The sequence below is a fragment of the Callorhinchus milii genome, unplaced genomic scaffold (assembly GCF_018977255.1).
Source record: "Callorhinchus milii isolate IMCB2004 unplaced genomic scaffold, IMCB_Cmil_1.0 Scaffold1, whole genome shotgun sequence".
NCBI classification, from domain to species: Eukaryota; Metazoa; Chordata; class Chondrichthyes; order Chimaeriformes; family Callorhinchidae; genus Callorhinchus; species Callorhinchus milii.
Genome location: NW_024704742.1, coordinates 85,386,579 through 85,401,930, shown reverse-complemented (window position 1 = coordinate 85,401,930; position 15,352 = coordinate 85,386,579). Strand labels below are relative to the sequence as shown.

Genomic DNA, 15,352 nt, shown 5'->3' with positions numbered 1-15,352 from the left:
CGACATAATGTACGTGAGCAGACGCGCGCTGGACCGCGTGTACAGTCTGGTGAGTGGGCGGCAGAGGGGAGGCAGCGGGAGTCACGTGCAGCACAGCCGCCGCCACACCTGCGGGAAAACCTACCGCACAGTGTGCGCACAGCCGTGTCCCACAAACAGCCGTGGACTGAGTGACCCAATTTTTGGGGGTTGGGGGGGTCGTTCTCCAGGGACCCCGGGAGCGACACATTATCTTTAACCTTCCCCCTGTGCAGGCAGGCAGGCGGGACTGCGGTGCTGGGGGGGGGAGGGAGGGGGGGGAGCACCTCATTTTGCGGGAGGAGGTGAGACCACTTCCTTTGGCGGACGTTAAAGATGGCCTGACTATTGGAAAAAAGAGTAGAGGGTTTCTTCTGATGTCCTGACAGACGTCGCTGTGGTGGGATCGCGCTGTGTGAAATCGTTAACATATTTGCCTACACGATATGCGCTCAATCCACTTTACAATATATTCTGCGAAGAGCTTTGAGACGTCTCGAAGGCGTGATAAGGCGCTATGTCTGCTGCGCGCAATTGGCTGCCGCGTTTCGCCCACAAATATACGGTCAATTCACTTTGCAGTCTATTCTGTGAAGCGCTCTGAGACGTCGAGAAGACATGAAAAGCGCTATATCAAATGCAAAAGGATTATTATATCAAATATTATATCAAGCATTATTATTAAATACAGTAATTGCAAAGCACTCAAACAATATAAAAATGAAAGTTCTTTCTTTCCTGTTATTGTTGCTTAAAATGTTTAGCTGATGATCATACCTTCTGACATTGGACAGCAATTGAGTTAAAAGGTCTTTTTATGGCTGTACTTAGCAAATTGTACTTACTATAACAGGCCGCGCAGTGAGCTGTTTAACACTCCTTGACTGGACAGAGTGATGTAGTCTGCAGCCTGGATTGAGAGATAAATTACTTAGCAGTTGAATGCAGTAGGCGTCCCCAGCAATGCTACCTGTCTGGAAGCCAGAGGTGAGTTTGGGTGCTTTGCTGATTGGCCCTGTGATCAGCTGCTCAGTTTGTTTCCAGCCTCCGAATAGTTGGTGCCGATGATGAGCCATGACTTCATCAGGGAGCTGGGCTGTAAGTGAAACAAAGTTAGTGAAGAATAGCCGCAGAGTTTCAGTCAAGGAGTTCTTAGCAGTGGATCCGCAACTACAAAGATTGTTACACAATTTTATTTTAGTTAGGAGACAGACAGAGAAGACTTTTCAGTCAGGTCTGGATTCAAGCCAGAAGTGAAATGGCAATGTGCTACCCATAAATAGTCTGATTAATGATCCACACAGGTGTAATGTCGCACATGGCACACTGTATGATAAAATGTAATAATTAAAAAAGACAGCCTATTTGCAATTATTAAAGTAGGGGTAACACTATAGGTACAGTTAGCAGGCTTTGATGAAGTTATTCACTGGTTCTATCATTTACCTTGATGTGTCTTTGTTTCCTGAACAGATATTACTGGCCATTGTCCTCCTCTCCTGGGGCTTTGTCGTTTACGCATGCAGACTCGCATCTTTGTGGTATCTGGAAAATCTGAAGGTTCCCACATCAGTACAGACTAGGATTTTGAATGACAATTAACATTCTCTAACAGATTGACAAATCTTGAGAAATGGCGAGATACACACACACTAAATATCGCGTGTTTTATCTTTGGATTGGGAGAAACAAAGAAAACATCTGCACAGCAATCGGAAACAGCAGAATGATCACAGGATTTTAAAAAATCTTCATACCAAGTTAATATTCAGTACTTTCGTGGAATGTATCAAGTGCTTGAAGACTGACAACAAATCCTTCTCGAAAGAATGTCTACATCTGGTGAAAATAGGGACAATTTGCACACAGCAATATCCCACAAACAGCCTTGGAGTGAATGAGCCATATTAAGTTGGGGGATTTAAAGGTTCCCTCTGCTCAGTGAGCACTGGCCTGCTCCACATTCCCAAGGGTCAGGCCTTTAGTCTTTCTGGCCCCACCCTCTGGAACTCCATTCCGGAGTCCCTCTGCCTTGCACCCTCCCTTGCCTCCTTCTAGATGCATCTCAAGACCTGATTCATTGACTGTGTTTTCAGTCATCTTCCCACTCCCACCCCCCTTGCTCTCCACCCCTCTCTTAATTCCAAACCAACGGGACGTCCTCCCGATGTGACAAGTCTATATAAATGCAAACTGATGTTGTTGTTAAATATACATTCTTTGATATAATTACTGTTAATCTTTAATTCCTTATTTCTTCTGTTTTGTTACCAACAAATTAAAGTATACAATTAACATGTAAATGAAGAGTCATTTTGTATACACAAGCTCAAAAGTTTGACATAATTCGATCTGTCAAGGTTTTTTCTGAATACCTAACATTTTAGAAATACCCTAAAAGGAAGAAATGGTAATCTAAATTCATACATTTTGATCAATTTTCTGATCACATTTTGTCAAGATACCAATGCATTCCGTATAATTTGATCATTCTTAAAAAAGTCCCAATTAATCAACTTGTAGTTTTAGCACAAACTCAGACTGGAAACCTTGTGTAATCAACCTAGAGATCGGGGTTGGATACTGGCCTATACCTTTTTATAAACTGTTTAAAAACTATTTGTAAAAATTCATGGCCTCTCTTATGAAAATTGGTACTTTCTCTTTAATAGTTCTTTTCCGTGTGGAAATTTTTTGTAGTCCTTTGGACACTTTGGGAGGTCAGCTCTTAAGGCATCACTGTCTTGTCTCCACTCACAGGCCAGGCACCTGGAAATCTTACCACCATCCAGCTGAGACTGGGACGCCATTATAGTGTGTGGCGAGGAATCCAGCACACAGTTGGGGTGGGGGGGTGGGCATGGATGATGAAGGAGAGAATCCAACCAGTCAATGTTGGTCTGTGAAGTGTATAAATGAGAATACATTAATCTTTTGTATTCCAGTAAATCCGTGTTTTAATGATAAATAAAATGTATTTTTCTACAAGGTTAATTTTTCAGCAGTTTCCGCCGGACATTTAGTTCAATGCTGCTGCCTTTTTCCTCTGATCAATGATGTTCCTGATGTGCTTCCTTTCGCATTGCTGGAACAACCTCTCCTGTCTCCATGATGGTGTCACCCTGGAGCAATGAATCAAAGGAAATGAAAGCTGGGGCAAGTCCTTTAATAAATGGGTAAATATATGCTGCTACTACCACATTTCATTCACAAAATACACAGTCAATCCACTTAATATTCTGTGAAGCACTTTTGAGACAATAACTTGATAAGACGCTATATCAAATGCAAAGATTATTAATAATAATAAATCCTTCACCATCGGTACTGTCACATCAGAACTAGTGTCCCTTCATCCCCAGGTACCTCCCTATCTCTCTGATTTCCTCCTCCCCCATTTCTCTGCTTGCCAAACGTGGGCTTGCTACACATTCCCGTCCCAATCATCGGAACCCCTATTAATTGGCAGAGCTTTCTACACCCATAACCTCTGGATCTCCCTCCCTCTTTCCCTCCTCTCACTTCCCCCCACCACTCCCCACACCCAGCTCTTCAAGTCCTGTTTCAAAACCTCATTTTTCGACCACGCTTATGGCCTCTACCATCTCCCCAAGCTCTCTTGCTCAGCATCCAACCCCAAGCCCGTCACTGTGAAGCACCTCAAAACATTATCCTGTGTATATAAATCCTTGTGTTATTGTTGTTCCCTATCCATGTTTGCACAGCAAAGGGAACAAAGGGTCTCAAATGGAATAAAATACTCTAAATTCCACAGTATTAAGAAAACAATATCCATGGGTATTAACAACAACAACAAAATTACAGTTGTTTAGCACCTTTCACGTCAGGACGACGTCCCAAGGCACTGGACAATCAGTGGTTCGGACTCGAGCTGGGGGCAGGATCGGGAAGGTTGGGGGGGTGGGGGGAAAAGAGGGTGATCGAAGGCACGGTCGAAGAGGAGGGTGCTGAGACAGGTCTTGAAGGAGGCAAGTGAGGTGGAGGGACTGTGGGATGGAGTTCCAGTCGGTGGGGGCAGAGTGGTTGAAGGTTTGTCCGCCAATGGTGGGGTGAGCGAGGCAGGAGACATGAAGCAGGCCGGAGCTCGCTGAGGGAGTGGGTAGATTGGAGGTCGCAGAGGTAGGGGGAGCAAGACCATGGAGGGCTTTGAAGGTGTGGACCAGGATCTTCAACTGTATGCTCTGTGTGATGGATGATCTGCAGCCTATGGAGAGACGAGTTGGGGAGGCCGACAAGCAGGGAGTTTGCATAGTTGAACCTGGATGTTATGAATGTGTGTATGAGGGTCTAGGCAGCCTGCGTTGTGAGACAGTGGTGGAGCTGGGAGGCAGGGAAGGCAGAGCGGGACATTGCAGGGATGTGGGGTAGAAAGAATAGTTGAGGGTCAAACAAGATGCCAAGGTTGCGGACTGGCTTAGTAAGGTGGAGTGTGCAACCATGGATGGTGATGCTGTCAGTGCCTGAGGCGTGGGGGTGCTGACGAAGAGAATATCATCTCCAAAGAAGAGCAAAAGATTATATTTGAACCACTGAAAGTTTATATAAGCTTCTTTTAAGACCAACTAGTCTGCATCAGATGTGACAATTATTCATGATTCTATAGGATCCCATGAATCATGTTTGTTTCATGGAATCCTATAGAAGTAAGATCCACCATCAGTTTGTTCGTTTTCTATCTTCTGTACTAATAAAACGACAATGCCTGTCTGTCTGCGCTTCAAGGAGGATCTCAATAATTGATTGATGTAGAGACACGATTTATACCTCATCAAAAAGGTCTTGCACTTGGGAGTGACGTGGGCATGTTTGTTTTCGGGTATTTCCTATCGTTCGTGAGGTATGACCTAAAATGTATTTCAGTTTTGCGTTTTTTGCTGCAATTACACCTGGTGGCCGTTGAGTCCAAGTGGAGCTGTGGCATTGTGCAGTTGCACCTGGTGGCCGGGCCGGCTGACCATGGAGCTGTGGCATCCTGTGTCAGAGCACACATGTAGTGGTGGGAACAAAATATAGAACACAGATGAAGCTAAGCTGCGGCAACAACAAAATTACATTTTAAAATCGCCTTTCATGCTAGGAGGACGTCCCAGTGATTATAAATTATACATTTATTATTATTATTATAAAGATGCCTAAGTGAAAATCGAACCTTTCAAGGATAAGTAAGTGTGTCTGTCTGTATTTCAATCTGCATTCCACATTGGATCTTTTGGTTGCAAACGAAGCTGCAACGGGTAAAGTTAGTTTTCATAAGATGCAATATATGAGCACCCACAGTGACATATGGGAAGTTTTAAACTTCAATAGTTTTAATGGTCCAAATAGTCTCCAAAGGGCTAAACATAGATACTGCACTGAGAACTTAGATAGACTGTGCTATTTTATGAGAAAAAGCCACATTTCAATGTGCAATTTGAAACTGTTCAGTGGTATGTGAATTCACAAACAGCGCAACAGCCACTACTTTGGCAATATATGAACACTGTGGTGACTGTGCAGAACCATAGAATTTTAGAGTGCAGAAGAAAGCCCTTCGGCTTATTATTTCTGTGCCTGCTCTTTGAAAAAGCAATATGTTAATGACAACTTACTGGGAATATCCTGGGCTTTACTGCCACTGTGCCGAATGGCTTAGCCTGTGGAATGGAAATTAAGAGTGGTTAGTTGTATTCTTCCCAACATATTGTTGCAATAGGTCAAAAATTGAATAGATCCCCAAATTGCAAGTAAAATTTTAGCACATCCAATTCTCGTCTATTTAGGTTTCCTTCTGTAGTCACTGTCTTGATACTCACCTCAATATGGTACTTCAGGTAGTAATGAGCAAGCCAGGCGGGAATTAGTAACCAAGTGATAGTCTTCCCAGCTGCTTGACAAGCCTTGTAAGTCTGAAAAAGAAACATCAGGATAAAATACCCTGCTCCGAGTCACTTCCCCAGCGCTGTTTGTCAGCCTGGCTCAGTTGGTAGCACTCTCGCGTCTCAGTCAGTAGGTTGTGGGCTTAAGCCCAATGCCAGGAATTGGAATCACATGATCTAAGCTGACACTTCATTGCAGTGCTGGTGCTGTGCCTTGGGTGAGACATCAAACTTGAGGTCCCATCTGCCTGTTCAGGTGGACGTTAAAGATCCCACGCGAAAAGAGATGGAAGTTTCTCCTAGTGTCTTGGCCAACAATCTCCGAAGTAAAATTGGTCACTCACTCCATGGCAGTTTGTGGGTACATTGCTGTGCGTGAACTCACTGCTGAGTTTCACCCACATAAAAAAATACACACTCAACCCACTTTACAGTATATTCTGTGAAGTGCTTTGAGACATCTCGACTGCGTAATACGGCGTTATATCAAATTCAAGGGTTATTGTGATTAATTTCTATCAACAACAACAAAATTACATTTATATAGTGCCTTTCATATCAGGAGGACGTCCCAAGGCGTTGGACAGACAGTGTTTCGGACCCGAGCTGAAGGTCGGGGTGGGGGACAGGGGAGGGTGGGGGGGGGGAAGCAGGGAGATCAAAAGCACGGTCGAAGAGGAGGGTCTTGAGGTGGGTCTTGAAGATAGAGAGGGAGGGAGTGAGATGGAGGGATTGTGGGATGGAGTTCCAGAGGGCGGTGCAGAGTGACGGAAGGCCCGCCTGCCGATAGTGGAAATATCACAGGAAATTGAAGGTAAAAACCCATCCCTCTCCTTTTCACCTATTACAGTGCCCGCAAAGTGGCTGCAATACCCTCTATCTTATTGTAATGCCCTCTGTCTTATTATAATGCCCCCTGATGTGCTGTAATAGCCCCCGGTGAGCTGTAATGCCCTTTGTCTTATGGTAATGCTCCCTGATGTGCTGTAATGCCCCTGGATGTGCTGTAATGGTAATGTGGTAATGCCCCTTGGTGTGCTGTAATGCCCTGTCATATTGTAATGCCCCCTGATTGGCTGTAACACCTTTTGATGGGCTGTAACACCCCTTGATGGGCCGCATTCGATACGGTCGACCACGCTATCCTCCTCCACCGCTTGTCCTCCCACCTCAACCTTCAAGGCACTGTCCTTGAATGGTTTAGGTCGTACCTTTCTCACCGTCTTCACTTTGTCTCGACGAATGGCTTCTCCTCCACCCCCCGCACTGTCTCATGTGGTGTCCCTCAGGGCTCTGTCCTCGGTCCCCTCCTCTTCACCCTCTATATGCTCCCCCTCGGTGACATCATCCGCAGACATGGGGTTAACTTCCACATGTATGCGGATGACACCCAACTCTACCTTTCCTCCTCTACTCTCAACTCCACGACCACCGATGTCCTGACAGCTGCCTGTCCGACATCGAGTCCTGGACGAGAGACAACTTTCTTCAGCTCAACGTGCGAAAAACCGAGGCCCTCCTGATTGGCTCACGTCAGCGCCTCCGCACCTCAGGCGCTGACACCATCAGCATCCAAGGCTGCACTCTCCACCTCTCAAAGCAGTCAGGAACCTCGGCGTTTTGTTCGACCCTGAGCTGTCCTTTCTCCCTCACATCCGCACCACAACTGGCACCGCCTTCCATCACCTCCGGAACATCGCCAGACTACGGCACTACCTCACCCCTCACGCTGCTGAAACTCTGGTCCACGCCTTTGTCACCTCAAGGCTGGACTATGGGAACTCTCTCCTCGCCGGCCTTCCCGCCACCTCCCTCCACAAGCTGCAGGTCATTCAGAACTCTGCAGCTCGTGTACTGTCCCGCACCAGGCTTCGGGACCACATCACTCCCACCCTCGCTCGCCTCCACTGGCTCCCCATCCCCCAGAGGATTGATTTCAAGATCCTCATCCTCACCTACAAGGCCATTCACGGCCTCGCTCCCTCCTACCTCTCCAACCTACTATCCCCCTACCTACCTGCCCGTACCCTCCGTTCCTCTGGCTCCGGTCTGCTCCACATCCCCCGCCCCAACCGCCCTACCATCGGTGGTCGGGCCTTCAGCCTCTCAGCCCCGAGGCTCTGGAACTCCATCCCCCAGTGCCTTCGCCGCTTCCTCCCTTTCCTCCTTCAAGGCCGGTCTCAAAACCTTTCTCTTTGACCGTGCCTTCAGCTCCCCTCTCGACTCTCTTCCCCCTCCTCGCTCCCTCCCTCCCCTCACCCTGACCATTTCCCCCCTCCTCGCTCCCTCCCTTCCCTCCCCCTGACCATTTCCCCCCTCCTCGCTCCCTCCCTTCCCTCCCCTCACCCTGACCATTTCCCCCCTCCTCGCTCCCTCCCTTCCCTCCCCTCACCCTCACCATTTCCCCCCAATGCTCGGGTCATGACCCAACTGTGCAGCGCCTTGGGACGTCCTCCTGACGTGAAAGGCGCTTTATAAATGGAATCTTGTTGTTGTTGTTGTTGTTGTAACGCCCCCTGATGGGCTGTAACGCCCCCTGATGGGCTATAACGCCCCCCTGATGGGCTGTAACGACCTCTGATGGGCTGTAATGACCTCTAACGCCTGCAATGGCCAGGACTGAGAGTGCTTGGTTTACAATAACACACATGACCTCCCGGGGACACACACACACACAGACACACGGACTCACGTAGACCCTCCACAGGCTGCGGGGCTTCAGGAAACCGTCCCAGAAGCTGCTGATCGGGCCCCGCTGTGGGGGCAGCACCGGCTCCCGGGGGCTCAGCTCCTGGTCCTTCAGCCATCGCCGCCGCAGCCCCGACAACTGCTCAGTGCGCAGCTTCTCATCAGCCGTGTAACCCAACGGCATCTCCCCGGTCCCCTCACACCGACCCCCACACCGACACCGACCCCCACACCGACACTCACACCGACACCGACACTCACACCGACAACTGCCACAACCAGCGGCACCAACACCGCGCAACCCCGAGAGCGACCCCTGCTGACTGGAGGACTGACTGGGGGAGCGACTGCAGTAGGTCTGTCTGTCTGTCTGTCTGTCTCTCTGGTAGAGTGGTGTCTGAGGTGGTGGTGTCTGTCTGGGGGGGGAGTGGTGTCTGTAGAAGTGGTGTCTGGAGAAGTGGTGTCTGTCTGGAGGAGTGGTGTTTGAGGGAATGGTGTCTGTCTGGGAGGAGGTGTCTGTCTGGGAGGAGGTGTCTGTCTGGAGGAGTGGTGTTTGAGGGAATGGTAGCTGTCTGGGAGGAGGTGTCTGTCTGGGGGAGTGGTGTCTGTCTGGAGGAGTGGTGTCTGTCTGGGGGAGTGGTGTCTGTCTGGGGGAGTGGTGTCTGTCTGGAGGAGTGGTGTCTGTCTGGGAGGAGGTGTCTGTCTGGGAGGAGGTGTCTGTCTGGGGGAGTGGTGTCTGTCTGGAGGAGTGGTGTCTGTCTGGGGGAGTGGTGTCTGTCTGGAGGAGTGGTGTCTGTCTGGAGGAGTGGTGTCTGTCTGGGGGGGGGGGGGGGGGAGGAGGAGGTGTGTATGTCTGTCTGGAGTGGTGTCTGTCTGGAGGATTGGGGTGTCAGTCTGGGAGGACCGCTGTCAATCTGGGACGACTGCTGTCAAGACGAGTCTCTCTCTTTCTGGTGGAGATGCCCATATTCACACACCATATATCGCTGTCAACAATACTGTCTGTGGTTGAGTGACGGAGTCAGGAAGCCAATGCAGAACCAGATGGAGGCTGATACAGTGCTGGGCCGTGCAAAAACAAATTACACTGTATAGCAAAAAAAATAATAAATTGGTCACTTCAATCCACGACTGTCTGTGGGACACTGCTGTGCGCAATTTGGCTACTGCATTTCATCCACAAATATACAGTCAATTCACTTTACAGTATATTCTGTGAAGCGATTCGAGACGTCTAGAAGACGTGAAAAGAGCTGTAGCAAATGCAAGGATTATTATTATTCCAGTGCCCTTCACGCCCCAGGCATTGGACAATCAAGGGGTTTGGTCCCAAGCTGGGAGTTGGGGTCAGGTGAGGTGGCAGAGGGGGTGGGGGGGTTCGAGGTGGGGGTGGAAGGTTGGCCGAAGGCACGGTCAAAGACGAAGGTCTTTAGACAGGACGAAGGACGCAAGTGAGGGGATGAGGCGGAAGGATTGCGGGATAGAGTTCCAGAGTGGGGGCAGAGATGCTGAATGCCCGACCGGCAATAGTGGGGCAGGAAGTTCAGGGAACCTGAAGCAGGCCGCTGAGCAGAAGGAGTGGGCAGGCTGATATAGAGTTAGGAAATCGCAGAGATTCGCCCACAATTATACAGTCAATATTCACCCACAAATATACAGTCAATTCACTTTACAGCATATTCTGTGAAGCGCTTTGAGACATCTAGAAGACATGAAAAGCGCTATATCAAATGCAAGGATTATTATTATATTATAGGTAGGGGGGAGCAAGACGCTGGATGGCTTTGAAGATGAGAACAAGAGTTTTGAACTCGATTCTCTGAGAGATGGGCAGCCAATGAAGCCGGGCAAGGATGGGAGTAATTGGTTAGCGGAGCCTGGTGCGGGAGAGGATACTGAAGAACAGCAAACTTTTATTTTTCATCCAAAACCTAGGCCCCAAAAACTGAGGCCCGATTCCATGTTCAAAAACATACATCTTACACATAGAGGGAATGCTACAGGCAGTCAGATATAGAATTATATCACTGGGAGCCCCTAAACCTTAATCTAGATCTGCTGGTAGATCTATGCAAACTCTTATAGGTGCAAGTCTTTGGAAACTCCTATATGAGCAGGTCTAGACCACCTAGAAAGAACTTTTTATATCATCTTATTAAATGGAAACATCTCAAAGCTCTTCAGAGTAATTACTGCAAAGTGTTGCGGCTATTGTAGACAAAGACAGCAGCAACTTCTCACAAACATCTATGAAATGAATGACTAATTCTATCTTGAGGACACTGCCTTTTCTTTTTGAATAGTGTGTCGGAATCTTTAACGTCCACTTGAACAGGCACTTACCATTAGAATTATGAGGTGAACTGGATTTTGCAAGATATAGCTTTGGCACAAGAGCGGACATCATCTGATTGAGAAGAATGAACCGTTATTGTGCATCAGTGTGGACAGTTTTCAGAAACTTTTAAAAAATTGGTTACTCAATCCAGGACTATTTGTAGGTCCCTGCTGTGCACAATTGGCTTCTATGTTTTGCCCACAAAATACAATATATTCTGTGAAGCGCTTCAAGACATCTCAATGAAATGGTACGGTGCTATATCAAATGCAAGTTTTTTTTATTAAACTGTGCATCTGCTCATGTACAGCTAGATGTCAGTGTAGTGCTGGGGTAGCACTTTTGCCTCTTGAGTCAGAAAGTTGCTGGTTCAAATCCCAAGTTGGGCTTTGAAATCACATAGTCTAGGCTAACATGCCAAATCATTTGCCTGTGGTGCACAACAGCAATCTTAAAATCAATCCACTCTGTCCTGCATCCAGTCTCATCATGGGATGAAACAACGAAGGGGGATAAGGCAAGAACGTGTTGAATTAATGTGTATTAAACCTGTCCATCCTAGAGTATCCAGTAAATTGGCTTGATCAAGAACCAAATAAGCTACCAAATTACAGTACAAAATCTACAGCACTTATCTCTTTGTTGGTGATATTGGTCAATATCCTTCTTGCCCAGTGAATCACATTGTATCTGTAAAGTGCCTTAAGACCTTATCCTAGGACTTGGTGAAAAACTCTGTATAAAGTACCACTTGTAATATGCAACAACAACAACTTGTATTTATATAGTGCCCTTCACATGGGCTAGTGTCTCGGAGCGCTTAGTGCAGTTTATGAAAAAGGTTTCGCATTCACAATGTAAATTTGTGTTCCAAATTTAACTATAGAAAGAAATTGCAACATGCTAAGGTTTACCAGGAAACAAAGCCAAACTTGCTGAAAGGCCTTCATGATATTTGAGATTCCTGTCCAAAAAATAATACTTATCAAGCCAGCAGATGGCACTACATACTCTCCTAAAGCTATCAAGACTGATTGGATAGATTACAGCTTTTCTCCCTAGAGTTGAGATGATTGAGAGGACATCTGATAGAGCTGTTCAAAATGATGAAAGGATTCGATAAAGTGGATGTTGATTCATTGTTTCCACTTGTTGGTGAGGCCAAAATTAGAGGGCATAAATATGACAATTAGTGGTAGCTCTAACACAACAAACAGAAACAAAATTACATTTATAGAGTGCCTTTCACGTCGGAAGGACGTCCCATCAGGGAATTTAGGAGGATTTCCTTCACGTAGAGGGTGGTGAGAATATGGATCTCACTGCCAGAAACTTTGGTTGCAGCAAATAGCATCAACATATTTAAGAGAAAACTTGATGCATACAAGGGGGAGAAGGGAATCGTGGGGTATGGGAGAGGGGAAGAGTAGGGGTGGAAGCTTATGTGGAGCAAAAATACTGGTGTGGATTGGTTGGGCTTAATAGTAGGGTGATCATATTTTGTAAACCAAATCCAGGGACATGTATACAGAAAAATTGAACTCACTATAGTTCCTGATACTGGCAGCACTGGAGAAGCTTGTTGGATTAATGGCTGATCGGTCATTGTTAGCAGACTGTTTTTAATGCTCAGTGGATTTTGATGCAAATGTGATGCACAAGCAGAGTGCAGGAGCATTGTGCTGTGACTCTCCATCACCCATCTCATTACTACATGTCTGCTACCATTTAAAATGTACGCTGCCAAAAAAATCTCTGAGGAGTGTATCTGTTTTAGAATTTTATCCTTCTTCCTCCGTTTGTTATTGAACTCAAGACATGATAAATTTGGCCCCAGGGACAAAATTCCTCATCCTACTGTCGTCAGAAATCAGGGACGCATGCTCACCCTAGTAATAACTTATTTTTATGCCGTATTACACGATGTAACACCTCACTCAGTCAGGTACAGCTACCCCAAAGTAAGGAGATGCCTGGGCCCAGAAATTTCTCATGATCTTAGCCTTTTGATAGTTGTATCATCCATCAGATGGACTCATGGTGGATGCCAGCTTCAACCTGGACACTGTCCTGAAGGACTGAGAAGAGATGAGAAGAGGGTGAAGGGCACTCTGGTAATGACCTGTCGCTAAGCACTCTGGAGATGGACTCGACTTCACAGTGGGCACCTGTATTTGTCAAGGTCCCTCACAAGAACCTATCTCTGGGATTTCCATGTAGAGGTGGGATGCATGGAATTTTCAGCTTGGTTTGGATACTCTTAAGCATGGTGATGGTTTTCCACGTGTGACAGACATGTGGCTGACCAAACAAAATGATGCTGGGATATCGCTTTCCGGGCGTAATAATCTCTTTTTTAAAAAATGTCATTGCTGTGCACAATTTGCTGCCGCATTTCGCCCACAAAATATACAGTCAATTCACTTTACAGTATATTCTGTGAAGCGCTTTGAGATGTCTGGAAGACGTGATAAGGCGTTATATCAAATGCAAGCATTATTATTATAACCAAACCTGCCTGTTCAGAAGGATGTTAAAGATCTATAGCATTTAATTCATTAGTTATAGATTTGTGAAATAAAACGTAAAAATAGCCAATTGTGCAAACTGTAGTGCAAAAAGTACAAATAAAGCTATGATAAAGAGACACAAAAAAAACTGTAAAACTTGTTTTCTCTTTTACATGCTGATCAACTTGCTGTGCATTTCCATCTTTTTATGATTTTAATAGTGAGTTTGAGTAAGGAAAATGAGCAAATGAAGTGAATGCAGAATTCCTCACTAACCTTAGAGGTGAGGAGGCTAAATAATAATAATCCTTACATATGGTATAGCACCTTTCACATTGCGAGGACGACATAGGATCTACTGTGAAGTGAAGTCCCTGTCTATTTGTGGACAAACATGGTGGCCAATTTTCACACAGTAATGTTCCACAAACAGCCACGATGTGAATGACCAGTTTTATCTGGAGGGTTGTTGGCCAGAACACCGGGAGAATTCCCTCCTCTTTTCGAATAGTGCCATGGGATCTTTAATGTTGACCTGAGCTAAGTGTTATGAAATGATCAGGAACCCTGGGCATGGGAAGGAAGAAGGCAACAGGCGTGGGCATGGGATGGATAAAGAGGAGCAAAAATGCTGACTGGCATGGAAATGTTATCTGTTTTTACCGCTCAGTGTATTTTGATGCAAATGTTATGCACAAGCAGAGCGCTGGAGTATTGTGCTGTCACTCTCCATCACCCATCTCATTACCACAGCTGATGAGTCACACGGGTGCTGCCATCCACAGAGCACTGCCGCTTCAGAGAGAAGAGGAGAGCGGAGCTGAAAGAAAAGTGTAAATCTCATTTGCCAGAGAAAAGCCAGAAAATAGCCTTGCACCATATTAACATCACAACATGCATTTGAAGTGCCAACATCATGCCTTTCCAGCTTGTTCTTTTTAATGAGGTTGTAATTAATTTGTATATAGATCGAGCAAGGCTCTCGGTAGTGATTGGGTAATTCAACAACAACCTATCACTTGACTTTTGTGCCACTTTTACATGTTGATCAGGAGCTTCATCAGCCAGCACGGGCACTGTTATATATATTTCTTCTGGTCAGCCGGGTGCCTGACACATGTGGAAACTCGTCACCATGCTTAAAAGTATCCAAACCAAGCTGAGAATTCCATGCATCCCACCAACCCGTGGAAATCCCAGAGATAGATTGTTGGAATGGAATGCACACTCTCTCCCTGGAGGGATGCATCCTGCTTTTCTAATTTCGGAAAGTATTAGGCGCAGTTTCGCAAGAGCCAAGGCTTGGGGAATCCAGAGTGTGTATTGGGGTTCTGCTGGAGTCTAACCAGCTAAAACCACATAGCTTGCCATTGATATTACTGTCCGGCAAGTTTTCCCACTGCTTGTCTAGCTGGGACCACCCTACATGTTAGGGCTTTGGCTTGCAGGGTTAACAGGAGCTGAGTGGGAAGAATCCCTGCCCCCAGTGACTGGTCTGGTCTTCCAAGTCCTGCTGATGAGCCAGGTTGGCTGTGCTGTCATCAACAGTGTCCTCGAATATCAGCAGTTCCCTAGAATATTCCAGACCTACACTGTTTTGGAGTGAACCTCAAGCCAATTTTGAGTTTGAGTCCATAATCTTCTGATCCAGAGACAAAAGTGCTACCAATTGAGCCAGATTAACATGTACTGAGCCAAGCGGGCACATCTACTCTGTCAGGTCAATCCGCTATTATGATCATATGGAGATGGTGTGGTTACAGCCGGAATCGGAGCATACACTGCCTCTACGTTGTTTGGGGTGCTAGAATTTGAATAACAACAACAACAAATTGCGCTTGTATAGTGTTCTTCACATCAGAAAGACATCCCAGGGCACTGGACAATCGGGTTTTGGACCCGAGCTGGGAGTTGGGGTC

At 46.4% G+C, this 15,352-nt stretch overlaps 1 protein-coding gene and 1 long non-coding RNA gene across 3 annotated transcripts; one reads left to right on the top strand and one right to left on the bottom strand.

Moving 5' to 3' along the window:
• Positions 1 to 279: 279 nt before the first annotated feature.
• On the top strand, positions 280 to 1,554 carry LOC103187221. Of its 2 annotated transcripts, none has more exons than XR_006085345.1 (3): positions 280 to 323; positions 872 to 1,005; positions 1,492 to 1,554. It is a non-coding gene; the product is annotated as an uncharacterized LOC103187221 (long non-coding RNA). The 2 variants fall into 2 exon arrangements; XR_006085346.1 differs by lacking the exon at positions 280 to 323 and adding an exon at positions 332 to 418.
• Positions 1,555 to 2,959: 1,405 nt separating this feature from the next.
• ndufb6 (NADH:ubiquinone oxidoreductase subunit B) lies at positions 2,960 to 8,857 on the bottom strand. The gene is given in 4 exon segments (NM_001292148.1): positions 2,960 to 3,140; positions 5,631 to 5,675; positions 5,835 to 5,927; positions 8,590 to 8,857. Coding segments are annotated over 4 exon segments (390 nt in total). The 5' UTR covers positions 8,770 to 8,857; the 3' UTR covers positions 2,960 to 3,068.
• Between the last annotated feature and the right edge of the window lie 6,495 nt (positions 8,858 to 15,352).